Source organism: Opisthocomus hoazin, chromosome 10 (assembly GCF_030867145.1).
Source record: "Opisthocomus hoazin isolate bOpiHoa1 chromosome 10, bOpiHoa1.hap1, whole genome shotgun sequence".
Classification (NCBI taxonomy): Eukaryota; Metazoa; Chordata; class Aves; order Opisthocomiformes; family Opisthocomidae; genus Opisthocomus; species Opisthocomus hoazin.
In genome coordinates this window covers 12,397,672-12,417,928 of record NC_134423.1, presented here as the reverse complement: position 1 = coordinate 12,417,928, position 20,257 = coordinate 12,397,672, and the positions used below count along the sequence as shown (strand labels likewise).

Below are 20,257 nucleotides of genomic sequence, written 5' to 3'. Positions count from 1 at the left end.
ATGTCCCACCTCCAAACAAGCCAGCAGATGCCACCTTGCTAATGTCCTGATTTTCAGCCACCCAGGGACACGGCGGCTGCGGAAAAGCAGGAAGGAAAGGAGAGAAGAGCCCAGCAAGAGGCACATACAGCTGCCAGGCAGCCCCACTGGGCAAGCCGCAGCCTGAATCCACGCCGGGCAGCAATATCACGAGACCAAGCTGACAAGCTCCCTGGGTGGTGTGTTAGCTCCCCTCCCAGCATGTCCTTGCTCAGAGTATCATGCACACTTGGACCCCAGGGCTTTGTTGATGGTCTCTGGCTGGGTATGGGACCAAGGTGGGTCAACGTTATCCCAGCACCAAGCGATCTTGAAGTTCTCCAGCCCAGCCCACTCATCTTCATGAGAAGGATGCTGCCCTGCTCCAGGGGAAGGTCTCCTCCTGTAGTCCACCAAGCAGGGTGGAAACATCTTGGCCATCATCTGCAAAAGCCAGGTGTCTGCAGAAATCAGGAGAAGCTTCAGAGCCTCCATCCCATCTGCTGGGCACCATCAACCAAGCCATGGCAGCGCAAGGCTGAATGAGCGTTGGTGTGACAGGGGGACATCGAAGCCTGGACCCCAGTGGATGTCCTGTTGCCCTGGCCAACAGTGCTGGTGCTGTGCTGGACCAGAGACCTTGCTGGGGAAGGGCGTTTCAGCTGGTGAGAAGCTTGTGGTGAACCCTTCAGCCTCACCACGGCACAGGGAGGAGTTAACCTCCCTGTTCCTGCCCAGGCTGTCCCGGAGAAGGAGAGGCAGGTTTGCCAAACCGTCGGCAGGATCAGCATCTCCAGCCAGGGCAAGGCCACCGCTCTCCACCCTACCCGGCTCCTCTGGCTGGGGCTGAGCCAGGAGCTCGCAGGCTTGGAAACCCCTCCATGCCCTGCGTTTCCCCGAAACCTGATCTCTTTGCTCCTTCACGTAACCTCTGCCGAAACAGGCTGGGCCTTTGATCGCAGCAGCCTCGCCCGAGATTGATGGGTTCAATAAAGCTCCTTCATATTCTTCATTTCCCACTATCCATCACTCTCTGGGGAGCTTTTGCATCCCACCACTTGAATTAAATGAGGGGGAGAAGAGGGGAGCCATAAGGGAATTGCCCCCCCTTCCCTCCTCCCATCCAGCCTAATGGTGATGCCTTGTGTACCGCTTTTAATAAAAATGATCAAGATCTCATTTCACAATTGTTCAGGGAGCCCTTGGGCTGGGGGGGGGGGGGCATGGGGGGAGTTGTTTAAGCGAGATCTCCTCTAATTCAGTTGCTATTCGGGAGCCACACTGGTGGCTGCTGGGCTCGTCCCTGCACAGCCAGGTGATACAGGGAGGGCTTTGGAGGACATCACCAAAGAGAGGAGCTGGTGACCCAGCTCATGACATGCTCATTCCCAAAGTTGGGTTTAGCAGCTTCAGCCGATGCCTGGAGAGGCACAGCCTGGGCTCACGTCAGCATAAGCAGAGCCAGCCAACTTCAGCCCCCAAAGTCCACCAAACTCCGTGTCCCAGCCCCAAAATGAGATGAGAAAGGTTGGCTTGTAGCCTCTTGTGCTCAGCTGGGAAGGGCGAGGGGACAGTCAGTCCCACTCTGGTGACTTTGGAGCCCTTCAAGTGCCAAAGATGCCCCTGCCAGCTCTTGCCCAGAGCTCTTTGCAGTCTTTGAATATCTCTGTGGATAAGCAGAGCTTTTTCCAATGTGAAGATCTCATGCTGTCCCCTAGTTCCCAGGAGCCCACACATACCCCGGACCATCCAGCCGGAGGCTGGGACCTCCAGGAAGTCGCTGCCCACTCTTCCCCCAGGACAGGCTCAGCCTCGGGGGACTGGTGACACCGAACTCATTGCACGGGTGAGCTAAAGCGGGAAGCCCGGTGGCTGGTGAACTCGCAGCGCCCCAGCCCACGGCTCTCCCCATCCCCTCGGGAAAGCCCCTGCCCAGGGCAGGGAAAGGTCTGGAAGAAGTTTTCCATCCCATCCCACCATCCTGTTCCAACAGCAGGATGTCTGTGACAGCGGTTTCCTCCCTCCTCCCAGCTCAGACATGGCAAGGCCGGTTCTAACCCGAATCAACCCCCTTCTTCCCCAGATCCCTCCCGCAACCCGACTTCCACCACCCCGGGGAGAGCCCAGGAGCCTCACCAGCTCTTCACAAACCCTTTCCTCTGCAAAGCTGGAGCCTGCAGATAATAAATCCACCACAGAGATCATAAACACATCAGCAAGCCAAAGGAGAAGCTCCTTTTGCATTTTAAAAGCAAAGGCAGCTTAAATATTTAAGCCAAGGAGGCTGTTTAAGGTTATTTTTAGGTTCTTGACCCCCCTTCTCCTTCTTTTCAAAGCAAAGGCAGCAGCACCTGCTGCACACAAAGCCCCCCCCCCCAAGCCAGCAGAGAAGAAAAGTCAGGAGTTTACAGGATTGCACCAAAACCTGCTGACAAAGTCACGGAACAGCACAGAAAGTGGTGCTGGAGGGGGGTTCAGGGCAGAGCACCCCATATCCTCATCTCCTGCGATGCTGGGGGGGGGGGGGGGCCAAAGCATCTCCCAGGAAAAGCCCCCCCCACCCCAGGACTGCTTGCCAAGAGGGAGGCGAAATCCTTGCTTAAGGGCAGAGCTGGGATTTTTTGGGGGGCTCCTACACCCCCAGAGCAGGATTTGCCTTGCTGTAAGCAAACAGGCTGCAGATTGCAGCTCGCAATTACAAACCTGGAGCAATCAACTCCTCGGGTTCATTAAGCCCAGATTCCCCCCATAACACCAAGTTTGCAAGAAGTGACGACAAATAGAGAGGGGGGGTGGAAAAAAAGAAAAAAAGAGGAAAGACAACCAAAGAAAAGTTACCTTCTTCCAACCAGCGACCTCCTTGCAAGACACCCAGAGGCTTGGCTTGACGGGGGTCTCGGGAGAAGTGTGGCCTTGCTAAGCGGGGTCTACAGCATCCGTTCGCGGGAGCCCGGTGCGGATGCGGCCATGGCAAGCTGAAAGGCAAAGTTCACAGCACCGGCGAGTGAGTGGAGGCTCGCGGTGGCTGGGGGAACTTTATCCCCTCCATCGCCAGGAGGCCTTGGCTGGGGGCCACCCTGGGGTTTAGAAAATTAGAAACAACCAACCCCGTGCTCCGTCCTCCCTTTGATTAGGCAGAGCTTTTCGGGAGAGGAGGCAGCTCGACCCAGCCCCCTTCTTCCCCAGCTCTCCGCCGGCTCGGCTGGGTTTGAGCTGCTCCCTCCACTCCTCCGTGCCGAGATTTAGGGGGAAGCCCAGGGACCGAAATGCTGCTGCGCATCCCCCACGGGACGGAAATATCTCTGCTTCCTCCTGGGGTAAATCGAAGGGCCAGCTCCTCACTGGTGTAAATCAGTCGAGCCCAATCCTTTGCCCAGATCTCACAGGTTTATTTGGTTTTGCCCCCAGCCAGGGCAACTTGGGAGGGGTGGGAAGAGAGAAGGAAAGCTTTGGATTAGTGAAAGATGAGGGACGAGTGTCCCTGGTTTGGGGACACCACCACCATAGCATCCTCCCCGCAGCCCCTCAGAGATGGCCAGATCCTGCCCAGGGCTCGCACAGCAAGTGCCACAGGTGCAGAGCGATGGTCCCACTGCAGCGGGAATCTTCCCAGAGAAGATGGGAAAGGGATGCAAAACACCTCGGGGTGCAAACTGGGGGATGCTCTGCCCCAGGGATGAGGGCAGGAGTAACCAGCCAGCGCAGGCAGCTGGGAGGAGCAGGCAGCTTTGCCATGCTGCTGTTATCCATCCACTCCCTGGCCAACGTGCCCTTCCCACCAGCTATGCCTAGTCCAGGAGGCGGCAGCTAACAACAAAAAAACATATAATCTGGACAAATACACACACGTGACAGCAAGTCAAGCAAAGGAAAATTAATCAAGGTTGAAGACTTAGCTTAATTTTTAGCCAAAACCTTGTGGAAATGCTGAACAAAACAACTTGCAGGCTTTCCCCCCCCTCCCCCTCCCTGGCGTGTCCTTGGGGTTGTTTTGAACTCGGAAATGCTGCTGTCACTTCCCAAAGGTGCTTGCTGGGAAAGCTGAGGGATGGGGAAAGGAGCAGCAGAGAGGGGATGAGGCTGAAATTCTGAGTCACAGGGCTTTCGCCCTCCCCAGCAAAAATATTCCAGCGATGTCTAGCCTGATCTCAGCAAAGTGATGGTTATACAGATGCACAGCAGCCTTTGGGGCTGCTACCAAAAGACCTTTGGTGCTACCAAAAGGGCTCAAGGCACTCTAACTCCCTGCAAAATACTGGTATTCCAGCAGTTTGGCGTTTTCAGCTCAAAAATGTCTGTTGGAAACCAGCCGCAAGCCTTGGATGTGTGATTCCCACCCGGGCTCTGATGGTTCCCTTGCCAAGGTTCCTCTTCCCAGGCAGCAGGGACAAGCCCCGCAAGATGCAGGGGAACAAGGAGCTCATTGGCAGCCCCAGACTCTGCTGCTCAGGCTGGAGAAGCGTTGCAATGGGGTGGTTTTCCTGCTCCTTACACCTCTCCCAGGCACGAGCACCAGCTGCAGGGTCCAGAGACCCTCCAACACCACGAACACCTCGCTGTGCACATCCTTGGCCTCTGCCCCATGCTAAGGTCTCTCCCAAATCCCTTTTCTGCTCCTGGAGAAGGGTCCTCCCGTTGTATGCATCGATGCCCTGAGCCCGTTTTATCTTGTAATGCTGGATGAGGTGCTGGAGCAGGGGCATGCAGATTCAGATGCAGCCCAGCAGCCACCAGCAAATCACTGCAGCCACGGGGACCCGTTCCCTTAGGGACAGGACTTTTACATGGAAGAACAAAGTTAAGGACAGCAGGAGCCCACCTTTAGCCAACACACCCTGCTCTCATCACTATGACACAGCTTTCCAGACCCAAACCTGGAGCTCATTACACAGACGGAGTGCCAGCTGTCAAAGGCCACTTTCCATCTTACCAAACAATAATCCACAGCCTGCCTAAATAAATAGACCTCACACCGTCCTGTGAATCAACCTCACTCCCAGTAGGGCTGTGGAAACTGGTTTTTACGTTTGGTGTTTTTTTTTTGGGGGGGGGGGGGGGGGGGGGGGGGGGATGGTGAGGGAGGGTCTCAACCCCAGGTTTGGCTGTGCCTGGTGCCATGTTGACACGATGGAGGTGGCACCTCCAGACCTGCTGCAAGTATGACTGGTACAGCTGGGGAAAATGCTGCATGAATGAACTGTGCCTTAGATTAGATTACAGGAAAATTAGTCTTTGATAATGCTGCCATTAGCAGTGGCTCCGTAATGTGTTTGCACAAGGGCAGGAAGGAAATTAAGCAGGCTAGTTAAGGATGAAAGTTCCCATTTCCTGGCATTAGAGCCTGGCAGGGTTTTAATTGAGGCAGAAGAAACCTTCAGGAGCATTTGGGAGCTGAAGACCAGGGCATGATCCCTCACACAGACATCAATTTGATCTCCATGATGCCTCCTGCTGCCACGCCCCAGGGAAGGAGAGCCTGGCTCAGTGGCACAGGGTCCCCCCACCATGGTATGGGGGTGCAAGGGTGAGGCAAGAGCAAGTTCCAGCTGCAATAAGCATGTCAGTGACATCTCCAGATGAGGCTAGCAGCCCAGATTGCCACAGTTTTGCAGATGAAGTAGCTCAGAGTGGTATCACACACTCAATTCAAGCCATCCCTGGGCTCTCGGCTGGTAGAAACCACCTTGCTCCAAAGCAGCTCTGCTTTGGCAGCACCGAGCGCTCTCCAGCCATCAGGGGAAAGAACCACCAATGCCTCCAACAGCATTAAAAGCATTTATACTCTCAGCCCTCTCAAGCAAGCAATCCAGCCGTCAGCATAACTGAGCACCCTGGAGACAGGAGCACTCTTCCCGGCAGGCTTGACTGGCAGGGGAACAACACCCTCCCCCTCCATTTCAGCAGCTCAAGCTTAGCACCACACAGACAACTCTTGCTTTCAACTCAACTCAGTGTCCAAAACCCCCCAAATTATGACTCGTTTCCCTCCTATCCTCATCCTGACCTCAGCAGCATCCTCACCACGGCGGGAGGTTAAATGCATCAGCCAAGGCTGTGTTGGGGATCGGTGCTTCAAGCAAGACTTCAACCTGTATTTTTCTTTCCCACGTGGAAACTGAGGAAGGACCAGGAGGTACAACCAGCTTCCCTGGAAGCAGCAAGGAGCTGCGAGACACCAGAATTTAATTTAGTGAGTCTATCCAATGCCCATGCACCCTTCCAAAGGGATTCTTGGAGGCAGTGATTTTGGTACGGGGCTTGACTGGCTGCCTTGCAGATCCCTAGGCTGCTCCCATATTAGAAAAAATCCAAAAGTCTTATGCCTGAGGGTCCCAGACACCGTTTTATCCCCCAGCCCCCTCCCCTCTAGGATAACATTGTTATTTCAAGCTTGCACCAGCGTGAAGAGACTGGAATGTGGCTTTTTATACGGAGTGCAGAGCTGTCTTAGAGAAGGGCCACCTGCTAGATCAGCTCTGGCTCGCATTTCACTGGAAACATCCCGAAAGCTGTGGGAACACGCTATTCTCAGCGGCGAAGGGGGAATGAGATATGGCAGGGCAGGGGGCTCGTGGTGAGGAGACTGTTCCAGCTCCTGCCCACCCCAGACCATCAAGCACTGTGATGTCAGTCCCGAAATATCCCTGGTAGGACTAACCTGCGGACGTTCAGCTGGCTCGGCAGCAGATTTAGCAGGCAGGGAGCTCAGCTCCAGCTGCACCAGTCAGAATCACGTACTCCTGTGCAGGACGGAGCAGCCCCTGGGACGTTGAGCTGGAGGAGAGCGGACCTGGCCCAAACCCCCTTTGCAGCCAGCTTTGACTCTGGACATCATAGAATCATAGAAAGTTTTGGGTCGGAAGGGACCCCTAGAGGTCATCTAGTCCAACCCCCCCCCCCCCCCCCGCAGCGAGCAGGGACACCACTAACTAGATCAGGTTGCTCAGAGCCCTGTCCAACCTGGTCTTGAATGTTCCTAGGGATGGGGCCTCCACTACCTCTCTGGGCAACCCGTTCCAGTGTTTCACCACCCTCATTGTAAAGAATTTTTTCCTTATATCCAGCCTAAACCTACCCTGTTTTAGGTTAAAACCATTACCCCTCATCCTGTCACTGCTGTCTCTACTAAAAAGATTGTCCCCATCTTTCCTATAGGCTCCCTTTAAGTACTGAAAGGCTGCAATCAGGTCTCCCCGCAGCCTTCTCTTCTCCAGGCTGAACAAGCCCAACTCTCAGCCTGTCCTCATAGGAGAGGTGCTCCAGCCCTCGGATCATTTTTGTAGCCCTCCTTTGGACCCGCTCCAACAGTTCCGTGTCCTTCTTGTGCTGAGGGCTCCAGAGCTGAATGCAGTACTCCAGGTGAGGTCTCACCAGAGCAGAGTGGAGGGGCAGAATCACCTCTCTCGACCTGCTGGCCACGCTTCTCTTGATGCAGCCCAGGACACGGTTGGCCCTCTGGGCTGCCAGCGCACATTGCCGGCTCATGTCCAGCCTTTTGTCTATCAGTACCCCCAAGTCCCTCTCAGCAGGGCTGCTCTCGAGCCTTTCATCCCCCAGCCCGTATTGATACTGAGGATTACCCCAACCCAGGTGTAGGACCTTGCACATCACCCCGAAAGACTTCCAACCCACATGCAGGCACCCCACCAGCCCCAGTTTCCCTTCTGCAGCCTGGCCATGACCCTCAGGGCGTCCCCAGCCCTCACTGCAACAGTGAGATTCCCAGCTCTGGGTCAATCCCTCAGTCCCCAAAACCCAGCAAGCTCCCCAGGTAGCAAATGTGTTATCTCCAGGCTGTGCGTGACAAGGGCCACTTCAGCTGCTTCTTTTGTAGAGACACTTCAAGTCACGGGGCACCTTCTGCCTTGGACTTGTCTGCAGAGTTACCAGGCATTAGGAATAGGTGCTGAATGCCTCCTGTCCCTTTCAGGAGGCAATTCAAACCGCCAAGTACTGCTCCCCAGGCTCATCCCATTCCCCTCCCCTTGCTTGCCCGACCCCATGGGAGCCACTTCCATGAGCAAACCCAGCTGAAAACTTGCCTTAGAGACAAACCAAAAAGCAACTTCAGACTTGGCTGCATAGTCCCATCGGCAGGAGGTCCAGAAAACAGCCCATGGATGCAGGAGGAGCAGGATTGTCCCACAGGAGCAACTGGCATGGCTTGCATCGTCCTCAACACCAGCTCTGCAACATCCAGCAAACCCCTTCGTGGTGAATCTCCCAAGGAAAAGGGGTCAAGCAGACATCAAATCCCCGCTGCAGGGATATACACACACCCCAGCACACCCTGTACGCACACATTCTTCTGCGTTGCATTGCTCGGTATCACCCTGGATATCCCAGGCTGTTTGCTGGAAGGCAGCCACCACTTTGCATCTAGTTACCTGGTTTCCCAGCAAACAAACTGGAGTTCAGAGCCCCTGTCCTTGCTGTTGTACAGGGGCAGGAAAGCTCTCAGCGTCTCGCCGTGGCACTGAAGGATGCTTTTTCAAGGACAGGGATTTCTTTTCCTCTGTCTTTGAAAGCTGCTGGCAGAGATGTGAAGCCAACACATACCCAGGGGCACCCCCAGGCACTTTCCCTGCTGGAGAGGAAAAGGGGAGACCAGCAACAGAGCCAGCTTGGCTCAGAAACCTGCCCCAGGCTGCCAGAAGGGCTTGCTCCAGGGCAGACACCTGCAAAGACCCTGCCGTCAAGGAGGGTTCATCTCCAGACCCCACCTCTGTCCCCATGGCGGGCAAGGCAGGGGAGCCTCGGATCCCGCTGTCACTGCAGTGCTCCCGGCTGAAGGCTGAGGAGAAGACCCTGGATTTTGAGTTTGAGGTGGTCAGTGCCCAGTTTAACCAGCGGGGCCACTATGCTCTGCGGCTCACCGTGGAGAATCCGCTGCTGCAGGGCTCTGGCACTGGCGTCCAGCTCAGCATCAACAGCGGGAAGGTCATCCGGAGCAGCACTGGCACCACTGACACCATCGAGCAGGCCAACCTCAACCAGATCTACTCCTTCCAGAGGAGGAAATTCACCTTCACCCTGCCCAGAGGTAAGAGGCTGGATGCCACGGGGGTTAGCATGATTGATAAGGCGATAGGAAATGGACTGAAGTTGCATCAGGGGAGGTTTAGATTGGATATCAGGAAAAATTTCCATACTGAAAGAGTGGTCAGGCATTGGACCAGGCTGCCCAGGGCAGTAGTGGAGTCCCCATCCCTGGAGGGGCTCAAAAAACCTATTGATATTGCACTTCAGGACATGGTTTAGCAGGCGTGGTGATGTTGGCTTGGTGGTTGGACTTGATGAACTTAGAGATCTTTTCCAACCTCAATGATTCTATGAGTGGCTGACAGGGGAAGCAACGCAGGAGCATGGCTCTGCAGCCAGCACAGCCTGTCTGAGGCTTGCAAACTCCTGCACCATGCTCACACCTTCACCCCTGCAGCAAAACCCTGAGCTGGAGTCAAAGCTATCTGAGCTTAGTGGGGTGGACGGTGCAGGTCCAGCTTGGAGAGTGGGGCCAACACCACCAACGATGCAAACTCTCCCAGCTCAATATCCGGATGTATCCAGGCTAGATAACCCATTTCCTGGTGTTTACAGAGCAGAAGTAACCAGGGCTGCTGATGGATGAGCCCAGGAGATGCTCCTGGGACCACCAGCCCTCCTAAGCAAAACTTCAACCCCCATCACTCCCGACAGGTTTCTGCAAGAACGACAAGAACCACGACGTGCGGCTGCGCATCGAGGCCCTGCACTTCCCCAGGAGGGCAGAGAGGATGAGGAGCAGCCAACAGGTGGGCGAAGCCTTCTTCGCCATCTACCCCCGCACCAACCAGCCCCGGATGAAGCTCTCGGCCAGGAGGGATGAGGACTGGTACCGCTACAGCGCCGTGATGACTTTGCTGCGGGTGGGCAGCGAGCAGCCGGCGATGCACTGCGGCCGGCTGGCCTTCACCGCATCCCTGCACGAGCACCGGCCACCCACCACACTGGCTTCACCCTCACCACTGTCCACTGGTACCCAGGAGATAGAGGACCAGCAAGCAGCATCCCCAGCCCTGGACATCCCTGTTCCCAGTCGGTCACTCCGTACGCCCGAGTCTGCTTACCGCTCGCTGCCGACCGAGGGCCATGCCCGCTCACCTGAGGTAGAAGAGCCCAGATTTGGGGGGTCAGAGATCCTGTGCTCCAGCAAAACAGGGGCAGACCAGTCTGCTTAGGACAGGATTTGGCCCTAGGGTAGCTAGATGGCCCCACACAGGCACCAGCTAGAATAAAAGCAAAGAGGGAGAGGTCTCTATGGCTTTCAGGTGCATCTTTGGTAAACAGCACAGCCCTGCCTCAGTTTCCACTTCCTCATTCCACAGTATTGCTGGGTAGAAATCTGGCGCCTGTCACCAAAGTAAGGAACCTCTTTGCCCAGAGCAGGAGGAAGTTGGGACAAGCTCAAGATACAGGCAGGTTCTTGGTGAGGCAGCAGCCACCCAAGCAAAGAGGGTCCTACAGTCAAACCACCCTCAGAGATGTAGGAAAAGAGCCTTTATGGGATATTAACCTGGCTCTGCCCACCCCAGAAAAGTCCAACACGATGTTAACCATCACCTACAAAGCACAAGACCTCCAGCTTGCCCCACACCTCACCCACAGCAGGACCAGAACCTCCAAGCCAGCTGCTCAACCCACCCAGACCCCCCTCACCTTCCTGGGTGGTGCAGGGCAGCCCCTGCATCAGAGACCCCCAGGGAGCGTGAAGCTCCCCAGCATCACCCTGCCCTCCTCTGCTCCATTCTTTTAAGGGTTGGGAGCAGCTGGTCCCTATAAAGGATGGAGGGAGGGCTGGGCTGCTAAAAAGCTTATTAATTAGATAATTTTTTAATAGAGAATAGGTTTGTCCTTTTTTTTTTTCTTTTCTCCTGAGGCAGCTGGGACTGTGGAGGAGCAATCCCTACTCCAAAATAAATGTTGTTGGGGTGGTTATGGCTGGTTTAGGGTTTTGGCTTTTTTGATTTCTTGCAAAAGTTCTGCGCTTGAAAGGTGAGGTCCTGCGCTCAAGTGTTAGGGGGTGGAGCTGGGGTGCAGAGGGGTCTCCCTGCAGTGTGGAGGGGGATGTTATGGGGGACACTGGGAAAGGGGTACTGGAGCCCAAAGCTGGATCTTCAAACCCCTTCTCTCAAACCCAGAGGCTGCCGGCTGACCCTGCACTCAGCTCCTCCCCGGAGCTCCCAGGTGACTCAGCAGATGAGCATCCTTCCTCCTCCTCCTCCTCTTCCTCCGTGCCTGCCCCTGCTGTGTCCAGCCTCAGCAGCTTCCACCTCTCCTCACCAGGCTACAGCCCGGATCTGGCCTCCTCGCCAGCGCAGGTGAGTGCCGTCGGTGGAGAAGACACCATCCTAAATTAATAACAAAATGCTATTATTCTTATTAGTTTCCCGTTAGAGCTTTGCAGTACTGGAGAGAAGATGGAGGGGTGTGAGGGGTCATGGCCACCTCCATCCCAGCCCCGGCCCAGCATGGGTACCAGCGCTGCTCCTGCTCCCAGGCCATTGCCTCCCCAGCCTGGTTGTGGGGAGGGGGAAACGAGACATCAAACTTTGCATTTCCAGTACCAAAAGACAGCCCCACAAGCTGGCTGTCTCCAGGCAGTGGATGGTGTCACCCAGAAGTTCTTAAAATGCTGACTGTGGGCATCTGGGGTTGATAAATCTTAAATATTTCAACTTGCAGCACAAATCTAGACTTCTAAAAACTGCAGAAATCATAGGGCAGGGCTAATGCTGTCCGAGAGGCTGTATTTCTCTTTCTTTAGTTATGTTCAAAGCTGTCTAAATAAAGGAAAATAAGGCAAGCCTTACCCCAGGGGCTCGGTTTCCTGCATCTCACTGCAAGAATAACACGGCCGTTGATGAAGATGTTGTTTGTGCCGCTCTCAGAGGTGTCTCACACACCTGTGAAAACACCACTTGAGAAAGCTGGGTTACGGCACCGGAGATGGGATTGATCTCATGAACCTTCCCCAGGCATCCTCTGGGCTCTCTGCTCCTTCCAGGGAGTCCCCCATGTCCTCCATGGGCTGGTGGGAGAGTTGGGATGGTGGGCTTGATGGCAAGGTCTTCTGCAGCCTCTGGGTCACCAGATAATGCTGCTGGCTCAGGGATGGGACTGGCAGCCCATAGCCCCCAGCTAAGGGCTTCTGTGGTGGGGAGGTGACAAGGGACTCCACAGGTGGTGGCTCGTAGCTGCGGTGCCATAACCAGGACGTCCTAAATGCTGTCCACATGCTTCTTGGTCCCGGTGACTACATTGGTGTGGCTGCAGGGTAAAAATTGGGTTGGCGTCCCTCTCCCCAGCAGTGTGCCCCGCACCGGGGCTGCCTGCTGCAGCGGTGCTGCAGGACGGCTTCGTGCCTCAGCCCTTTCCCTTGCACAGGAGAAAAGCGTTGCTGATGGCTTGTGGAGCGCTTGCTCCACGCATTTCACAGGAGTTACGGGGTGCTTGAGCCCCACTGAGCCCCTCTCCCGGGCAGCTGCCTGCTCCTTGCACCGCGGGCAGGATGCTGAGCATTGCAGTCCCTCAGGACCCTGGGACTCCGCACCCTTCGCAGTACTTGGCCTCGCATGATTTTCAAGTGGATGTGCTATCCCCACCCTGATCAGCCGAAAATTTACTGGCCAGAAATGCTGATTAGAGAGGCCTGATTGAGTTTGCTCAGCAAATGTCTAGACATAAACTCCTTCAAGCCGCGGCAATCGATAGCAATCAGCTGGGATGCGGAGCGGGATGCGGAGCTGGGCCAGGGGCGTAAGGCAAGGCATTAGCAAATGCAATTTTGCTCCTGGGCCCCCGGAGGGAATGCGATAAATCACCTGCTGCTGATGTCACCCGGCAAGTATTTGCCAGAACGGTTTTTATTTAAAAATTAAAAGCGGAGAGGCGGTGGGATGTTGGCTCCCTGCCCTCCTGGGAGGGCTGGAGTGATGAAAACGGTGTTGGAGGGTGGCTGAGCTGGTCTGGGTTGTGGGGAAGTGGAATGGACCAGGTGGAGCCAGTAGAGAGTTTTAATCTTCAAAAGCACCCCTGGGACGCTGCAGCCTGGAGCAAGCTGAAGCGATGGGAACTGCTTGTCCGTCTGGAGCTGGTTGGCTCTTGGTGGTCCAAACCTGGGAATCTCGAAACATCGCATGTTGATCCTGCAGTGCATGGTGAAGGTGAACCATAAAGTGAAGTCTGAGAGACTAAATGTCTTCCTAAGTTCAGGCAGGACTTGGGTGATTGATAGTCTGGGGAGTCAGTAATGCTGGGGCATGGAGAGGGGCAACTTCATGCGGGGTGAGGGGTCCCTTCGCAGGGCTGCTGCTTGGACCGGTGTCCTGAGAAATCTGGATGCCGAGGTATCGCATCCATCTATTTTGCTTTCCCAAATGGCAAAGGCATGCGGGTGCATCCCAGTGGGGGACCAGCTCCTTGACACTGCCTCTGTGCCGAGCATCTCATCTGCGGGGCGGCGGGGGTGATGGATGGGTGCTGAGCTCCACCTGAAAGGCCAAGGCAAGGGGATAATGATTTTTCTCATCTCACCGCAACCTGCGGATAATGTATTCCTAGGCACGAAGCGGGAGGCTCTGCTGGCTTTTCAAATGCCTCGCACATGTTGCAGAGCCAGATGGCTCCCTAATTGTCCCAGGACCTGGGCACGGCACCGAGCAGGTCGAGAATGTGCCGTGGATGATCTCTCAGTTGCTGGGATGGCTGAGGTTGAGCCTTGGAGCCGTCCACCGCAGGGATAGCTTCTCCCTCAGGGAGGGATGGAGGAGAGGGGACTGGGCTCACCAGGACCCTTGGGAACTTTGCACCGGAGCACAGAGCTCAGATAAGGGGAATCGGCCCCCAGGTCAGCAGAAGTCATTCCCTTCCTCTGGGAACCATTCCCATTTCACTTCAGGCAGGTCTACGTGCTGCTGGGGGCGGAGGGAAGGAGACAGCTTTTGGAGATCTCCTTGGCAGTTGGACTTGGTTGCCAGCCCACAGACGATGGTTTGTTTCCAGTCTCCCTGGACCAGCTGGCAGTGAGGCGCCCATCCCAAAACAGCAATCTGTTGCTGTCGGGGTACGAGGAATGGCAGCCTTGCTGCAGCAAACAAAAGGGTTTGCACACAGCTTGTGTTCCCGCTCGGTCTCACTCGTTTACCAGGCTGCAAGAGCGCGGGGGTATCAGGCAGCTGGGCGAGATGCAGCTGGTGCTCCCCGTGGCAAGGGCACCCCATCTGCGCTGTGCGAGGCCAGCTGTGACTTGTGGAGCTTCAACAGGTCTGAAAAATCGCACCGAACCCGCTCCCGGCTCCGCTGAGGCTGGGCTTTATCGCTTTGGATTCCCCACAGAGCGAAACAGCTTCCCCAGCAAAGCGCGCGCGGGTGCCAAGTGACTTGGTGTAACATAAATCACGGGGACAAGCAGAGAAGTTCCCCAGGAACAAGGCTCGCCTTTATTTTTTAAGCAGGATACAGAAAATACAGCAGCAACTCCTCAAGCACCGAGTGTTTTTCAGGCAGGGGGACCTGGGGGAGTCTGAGCCACCGCTGGATGAATTTTGGCCCATTTTTTTGGGAGGATCAGGCTGGGGCTTGCTTAATGAGTGCGGAGGGTGTCTCAGGAGCCCCTTCCCCACTGGTCAGGTGTGGACCACAGGCTGGGAACCGCATTAGCTCCTGTCCTGGTTTCGGCAGCTTGCTAGCTCTGCTGCTTTTCGGTGGGAAGCGGAGCCCAGCCCTGGCCTCTCCTGAGTGCCACAAGTCAAACCCAAACTCGACTGCAAGCCTGGCTCAACCACCTGGCTGTGCCGAGGGGCTAGGGGTTGGTTTTGGGCTGAGACATTGCATTTCTGTCCGTCTGCAGTGGTAGGGGGAGCAGGGCTGTGGGGCAGGGCAAGGATGCTTGGACCGGAATGCCGATGCCCTCATGATGTGCCCCATCTCGCTGAGCGCTGATGGCGGATAAAAGCTTCTGTCTTCCCATCACCGGAGCGGCAGGGCTGGGGCAGAGGTCCCTGTTAGCGGGTGATGGATGGCGCGTGTCTCCCGTCTGTCCCCCGGCCGGCTCGTCCATCACTCACCCCGCTGACAGCGGCCGTCACAGGGAGGATGGCAGTGATCCAGCCCTGCTCCCCAACCTGCCGCCCCGACACCAGGGTGAGGGGCTGGAGGCACCTCGACTTACTGCAAGCCCAATGAGGCTGAAAAACAAACTTTGCCGGCAGGGCTCGCCTCGGGACGTGGGCAAGATGAATAACGCCGCTCCGGCGAGCAATTTGTAGGGCTTTGAAAAGCTGTCAGCCCGGGGAGGAGCGTGCCTTGACGGGTTCATCGGGGATTTCGCCTTCCTCCGGCAGCGCCCCGGCTTTTGGCAGCCCTTGATCATCCCCACTCCGTGCCGGAGGGAGCCAGGAGCAAAAAGGGCCCTGAGGCAAATGGCTTTGGGGTGCTTCTTGCGTAGCTCTGATTTACTGAAAGATGATTTTTATGGGTGTGAAAATGCATGTTCCTAGCGATGCGTTGTGAGGAATTGAGATCCCTGATTGCAGAGTCAGGGTGCTGAGGCTGCCCAGCTTGGTCCGAAAGTCCCGTTCTCCGCGTGCTGCTCACTGCCCGGGTGGAGGTTTGGCATGGAAATCGGCCAGTGCAGAGTGGCAATTCGTATCGTTTTAGCTAAAATGGAGAAGAATCTTGTCAGATGGAGAAGACGGATCCTCCAGAGGTTTTCCAAGCCGCTTCTTGATTTGCTCGTCTGTAAAGCACAAACGCTTTGGATGCTCGGAGGAAACGCAGGCAGGAGAAGCTGCTGCTAGCTCTAATTCCTGCAATTTAAGTCATCATGTCCCTTTAAGTGTCAAATAACTGCCTTGATGAGAAAAGCAAATGGGGTTAAAAAGAGAAAATTGCTCCATTTTAGGAGGGGGGGGGGAGGAAATTGCACTGGTGCCACCGATAAATATAGAAAGTGTAAAACTCTCCTAATGGAGCAGACAAGGCGGTGCTGGGCTGCCAGCCCATTTAATTATTTGACAGGTGAATTGGGAGTTTTCTACATAAATAGAAGGAAAATGTATTTGGCAATTTTTAGCCCAAAGGGATTCCCAGCCAGGGGCAATGGGACTCCCCGGGGAAATGGGCTTGGAGTCGGCATCCCCGCACGCTGATTGGGGAGAGCATGCTCCTTCCCGGTGTCCCGAAACCACCCTGTGATCTCTAACGAGCTCCTGCAGGGTCCCCTCGAGGAAACAACTTGCTTAAAAATAATAATAAGAAGAACATATCAAGCTCAGCCCGAATCCAGGGAAAAAATCCCCCCATCCCTGCTGCTGACTGGGAAATGGGAGCAGAGCAGCGGTGTCTGCCTGCAGCAATGGGGGTTACTGGAGCAGCGTGGAGGGCTGAGGCTGGCAGGATGAAAGGATGAATAAAACAGTGTTTGCTTTCCTGCATCTCTTTTTCTTCCTCTGGCTTTTGTTTAGCTGGGGATCTACTGAAGATCTTTAACTGCCCGGGTGTTTTTTCCCCCGGAGTGTGGTTTGAACCTGCTGCGTGACGGTGTTGGGAAATACCCTTTGTCGTACAACCGGGTCTGCTTCGAAAACGAGCTCGGGCTGCCTCGGGCCGTCGGTGGAGCTGAAGTTCTCCAACCATATGGCTGTTTATCTGAGGGCTGTGTTTGGAGCCGTGCTTGCCAGAGTCTAGAGCCTTTGCGGGGGGGGGGAGGATACACTTGCTAGCTCCTAGAAATGGAAACCATGTGCGTGCTGGCTCCTTTCATTTAGGAAGCTGATGGCTGTTCCTTGCCTTGAGCTCCCACCTCGGTGTCATCCTGGAGGCTATTTCTCAAGGGCAAGGACTTCTCCATCAGATACTAATTGTGGGTGTCGTTGTATGGGGGCTGTGTTGTCCTGCCATCCCACGCCAAGCCGCTCCAAGGCATGAGGGAGCAAAACCTCAGAGGTGTCTGAGCAAAGAGGGAGAAAGCATCCATGGCTGGACCCAGCCCGATAACACCTTCCCATGCTGCATCAGCAAACCATGGACGAGCCCAAGTGCCTGCCACCGAGGCAGGGAGGCTGTAGCATCATGAAAGAGCCCTTTGCTTTGAGGGAGCAGCGTCTCGCTGCGATCGCATCCCTGCTTGAAGGACCACGGTGCTGGGGATGCCTGTCGGTGCAGCTCGGTGCTCCCCTCCCACAGGTGGGAGCAGGGGTTGGAGGAAGAAGAGTGCTGATACCGTTTTAATCTTCCTTTTAACTGTAATTGCGTTTGGCCGGCTCCCCCAAGCTTGTTCCGGGTGCTGCGTTTTTCCCGGCTAGATTGCTTTCCTTGTTTTTCTCACTGGAGACAGGCCGGGGCCTGTGTCATGCCAGCTATGCACTAATAGAGCCTCAAATGAGATTTCACAGCCTCAAATCTGATTAGCGCTGAGGCTCCGGTTGCTTCGGAGAGTGGGGTGGACAGTCGAGGAGCCGTGATGCTCGGGGTGAGGGGGGGGGAAAGACGGTGCAAACCCATACGGATGCGGGATGTCATGCTGTACCCTAACACCCCGGGCTTGTGGGGACCAATGTGGAGCCTGGGGACGTGGGGACAGCAGGGCATGGTGCAGCCGGGACGAAACGCATCTCCCACCCCCAGAAAACCAGGAGTTCAGGATGCTAAATTGTCCCTTTTGCAGCATATTGGGAGAATCAAAGATCCCAGAATCACAGAATGTTTGGGGTTGGAAGGGACCTCTGTGGGTCACCCAGCCCAACCCTCCTGCCAAAGCAGGGTCACCCAGAGCAGGCTGCACAGGACCGCGTCCAGGCGGAGCTTGAATATCTCCAGAGAAGGAGACTCCACAACCTCCCTGGGCAGCCTGAGCCAGGGCTCCATCACCCTCACAGTGAAGTTCTTCCTCGTGTTCAGCTGGAACTTCCTCTGCTTCAGTTTGTGCCCGTTGCCCCTTGTCCTGTCACTGGGCACCACTGAAAAGAGTCTGGCCCCGTCCTCCTGACACCCACCCTTGAGATATTTGTAAGCATTTCTAAGGTCCCCTCTCAGCCTTCTTGTCTCCAGGCTGAACAAGCCCAGCTCCCTCAGCCTCTCCTCGTAGGAGAGATGCTCCAGTCCCCTCATCATCCTCATAGCCCTCCGCTGGACACTCTCCAGTAGCTCCTCATCTTTCTTGAACTGGGGAGCCCAGAACTGGACACAGCACTGCAGATGGGGCCTCACCAGGACAGAGTAGAGGGGAAGGAGAACCTCCCTTGACCTGCTGGCCACACTCCTCTTGATGCATCCCAGGATCCCATTGGCCTTAAAAGAACCAGAAGGCTGGTCTGGGCGAAGCAGCTGCATCTGCTCACCCATCAGCCACCATGTCCTTGCTGTCAGCCTGTGTTTCACCCCGTTTGGCTGCCTGATGATCTGTAAAATCCCCCTCTCCGTCCCAGTTCTGTGCTTGCTCGCTGCTGTGAGGGAGCCGACGGGCTGTTAGCCGGCTGCTTGCTACTGGGAGATGCTCTGCGGTGTCCCGGGGGCTCTTGGTGTGCTTTTACACCCCAGAGCCCTGAGGTCCAGCCCTGGGAGGTGACTGGATCTGCTAGGATGTCCCAAGAGACACTTGGGGACCCAGCATCCTCAGGCTGTCCTGGCTCCCAGATGTCCTGGATGAGCTCCAGCCCTACCTCATGTTCAGACCCACCATGGCACAGCGCTGGAGATTTTACCTGTGGCCTCATCCTGCTGCTTGTTTAAAGCCAAGTGGCACTTTATTTCCCATCCCCTCGGCTGCCAGGGGAGGGGAAGTGGCTTGCCGGTGTTTAGCTGCCATAAGGAGGCTTGAAAGGAGCCTGGGGAGACATCACGTAGGAAAACTCACACCAGCCCCAGTCCATCTTCTCTCATGGAGCCTACTATTATTTTATGAAGTCTCAGGAGGAGGATAAAGCTGCCACATTCCCAACAGCCGCTCGTAAATTGCCAGGGGCAGGGAGGAGCTCGGGGCTGCGAATGTTCCCACCATAGAGGAGCAGATCCGCGTTCCCCTGGCAGCATCGCTCCTGGCTTTAGCCAGGGCTGGGGGGCTTGTGGGGCTTGCTGCGAAGGACCAGGAGGGTCCTAGTCCTTCCACGGTGGGGCAGGGGCTGGTGTCTGCTCCCACAGAGCAGCAGTGCATCGTCCCAAGGAACGCTGACGAGGCTGTGTTTGGGGTTGAGGAGGTGAAGGCTGCAGGCGTGCAGCCCCAGGCGCTCACCACTGGCCTTGTGCTGGCCAACGCGCCGGGGAAATCAAAACTCAAGGAGCAACCTGCGAGCACCGGCCTCCTGCAAGAGGGACAACGCAGCCGTGGGCAGGGGGCCAAGCCGGGATGGGGGAGCCCCTGCCCCGCTGCAGTGCCATGCCTGGAGGTCCCTGCTGGCTCCCAGCCTGGGCTGTCCTCCCCAAACTAAACACTGGGCTCTGGAGGCTGTTGGAGTCTTGTCAGCCCCCAGCCAGAAGCAATTTAATCTTGGCTAAGCGCTGCTGTAGAGGAGCTGCCTGGGCCCCGGTGCTTCTTTCGAGATGATAAAGAGTTGATAGAAAAACAAATTACAATGATGGCAGCTCAGGCACCGTTAATCAACCTCCCCGCAACATCGCTGTGTGAATAATTAATAATCGTCATTAAGGATGTTTTAAGGGTGGCTCGGGGTTAAGGTGTTGCGTGGGATCGGGGCAGGGGATGGCGTGAGATGCTCTGCAGGAGTCGGTGATGCTCCAAGGGACCTCAAAACATTTCAAACACGTGATGTCCCCGGCCAAGACCCTTGGGGACTGGGGAACATCATGTTTTTCCCTGGCTCTGCAAGCTACAGATTGCAGACTCCTGGGTGAGAACACCTGGCTTGGCAGGGACGGAGAAGTTTTGCTTCCCACTGAGTAAGAGAGCTGAAAAACAAGCTGGGCTCTACCTGGAACCACAGGCACCCTCCTTTCTGGAAGAAATCCTGAATTTCCTGCTAGCTTTGAATAGCGACTGGGGGGTGGTTTTCAGTAGTTAATCACAGGCTTGCTGAGGGCTTCAGGTACCGATTGCCTGCAAAGCTTGGCATTGTTCATGCCTGCTATTTTTAAAATGTTTTGTTCTTCCACTTTTTACTTAGCTTAACTGCTCGTGAATTTTCTATTAAAATCTCTTGCTAATTATCATGCTGTAACCCTTGCTAGAGGTAAAACCTATTAGGTT

At 55.6% G+C, this 20,257-nt stretch overlaps 1 protein-coding gene across 1 annotated transcript in view; it reads left to right on the top strand.

Annotated features, from left to right (window-relative positions):
* The first annotated feature begins 8,751 nt into the window (after nucleotides 1–8,751).
* CCDC33 (coiled-coil domain containing 33) overlaps nucleotides 8,752–20,257 on the top strand; it is a 45,251-nt gene continuing 33,745 nt past the window's right edge. Inside the window, exons 1-3 of the mRNA XM_075431295.1 lie at nucleotides 8,752–9,061; nucleotides 9,715–10,163; nucleotides 11,196–11,375. Of these exons, the coding sequence (XP_075287410.1) occupies nucleotides 8,752–9,061; nucleotides 9,715–10,163; nucleotides 11,196–11,375 (939 nt within the window). The remainder of the gene's footprint in view (nucleotides 9,062–9,714; nucleotides 10,164–11,195; nucleotides 11,376–20,257) is intronic.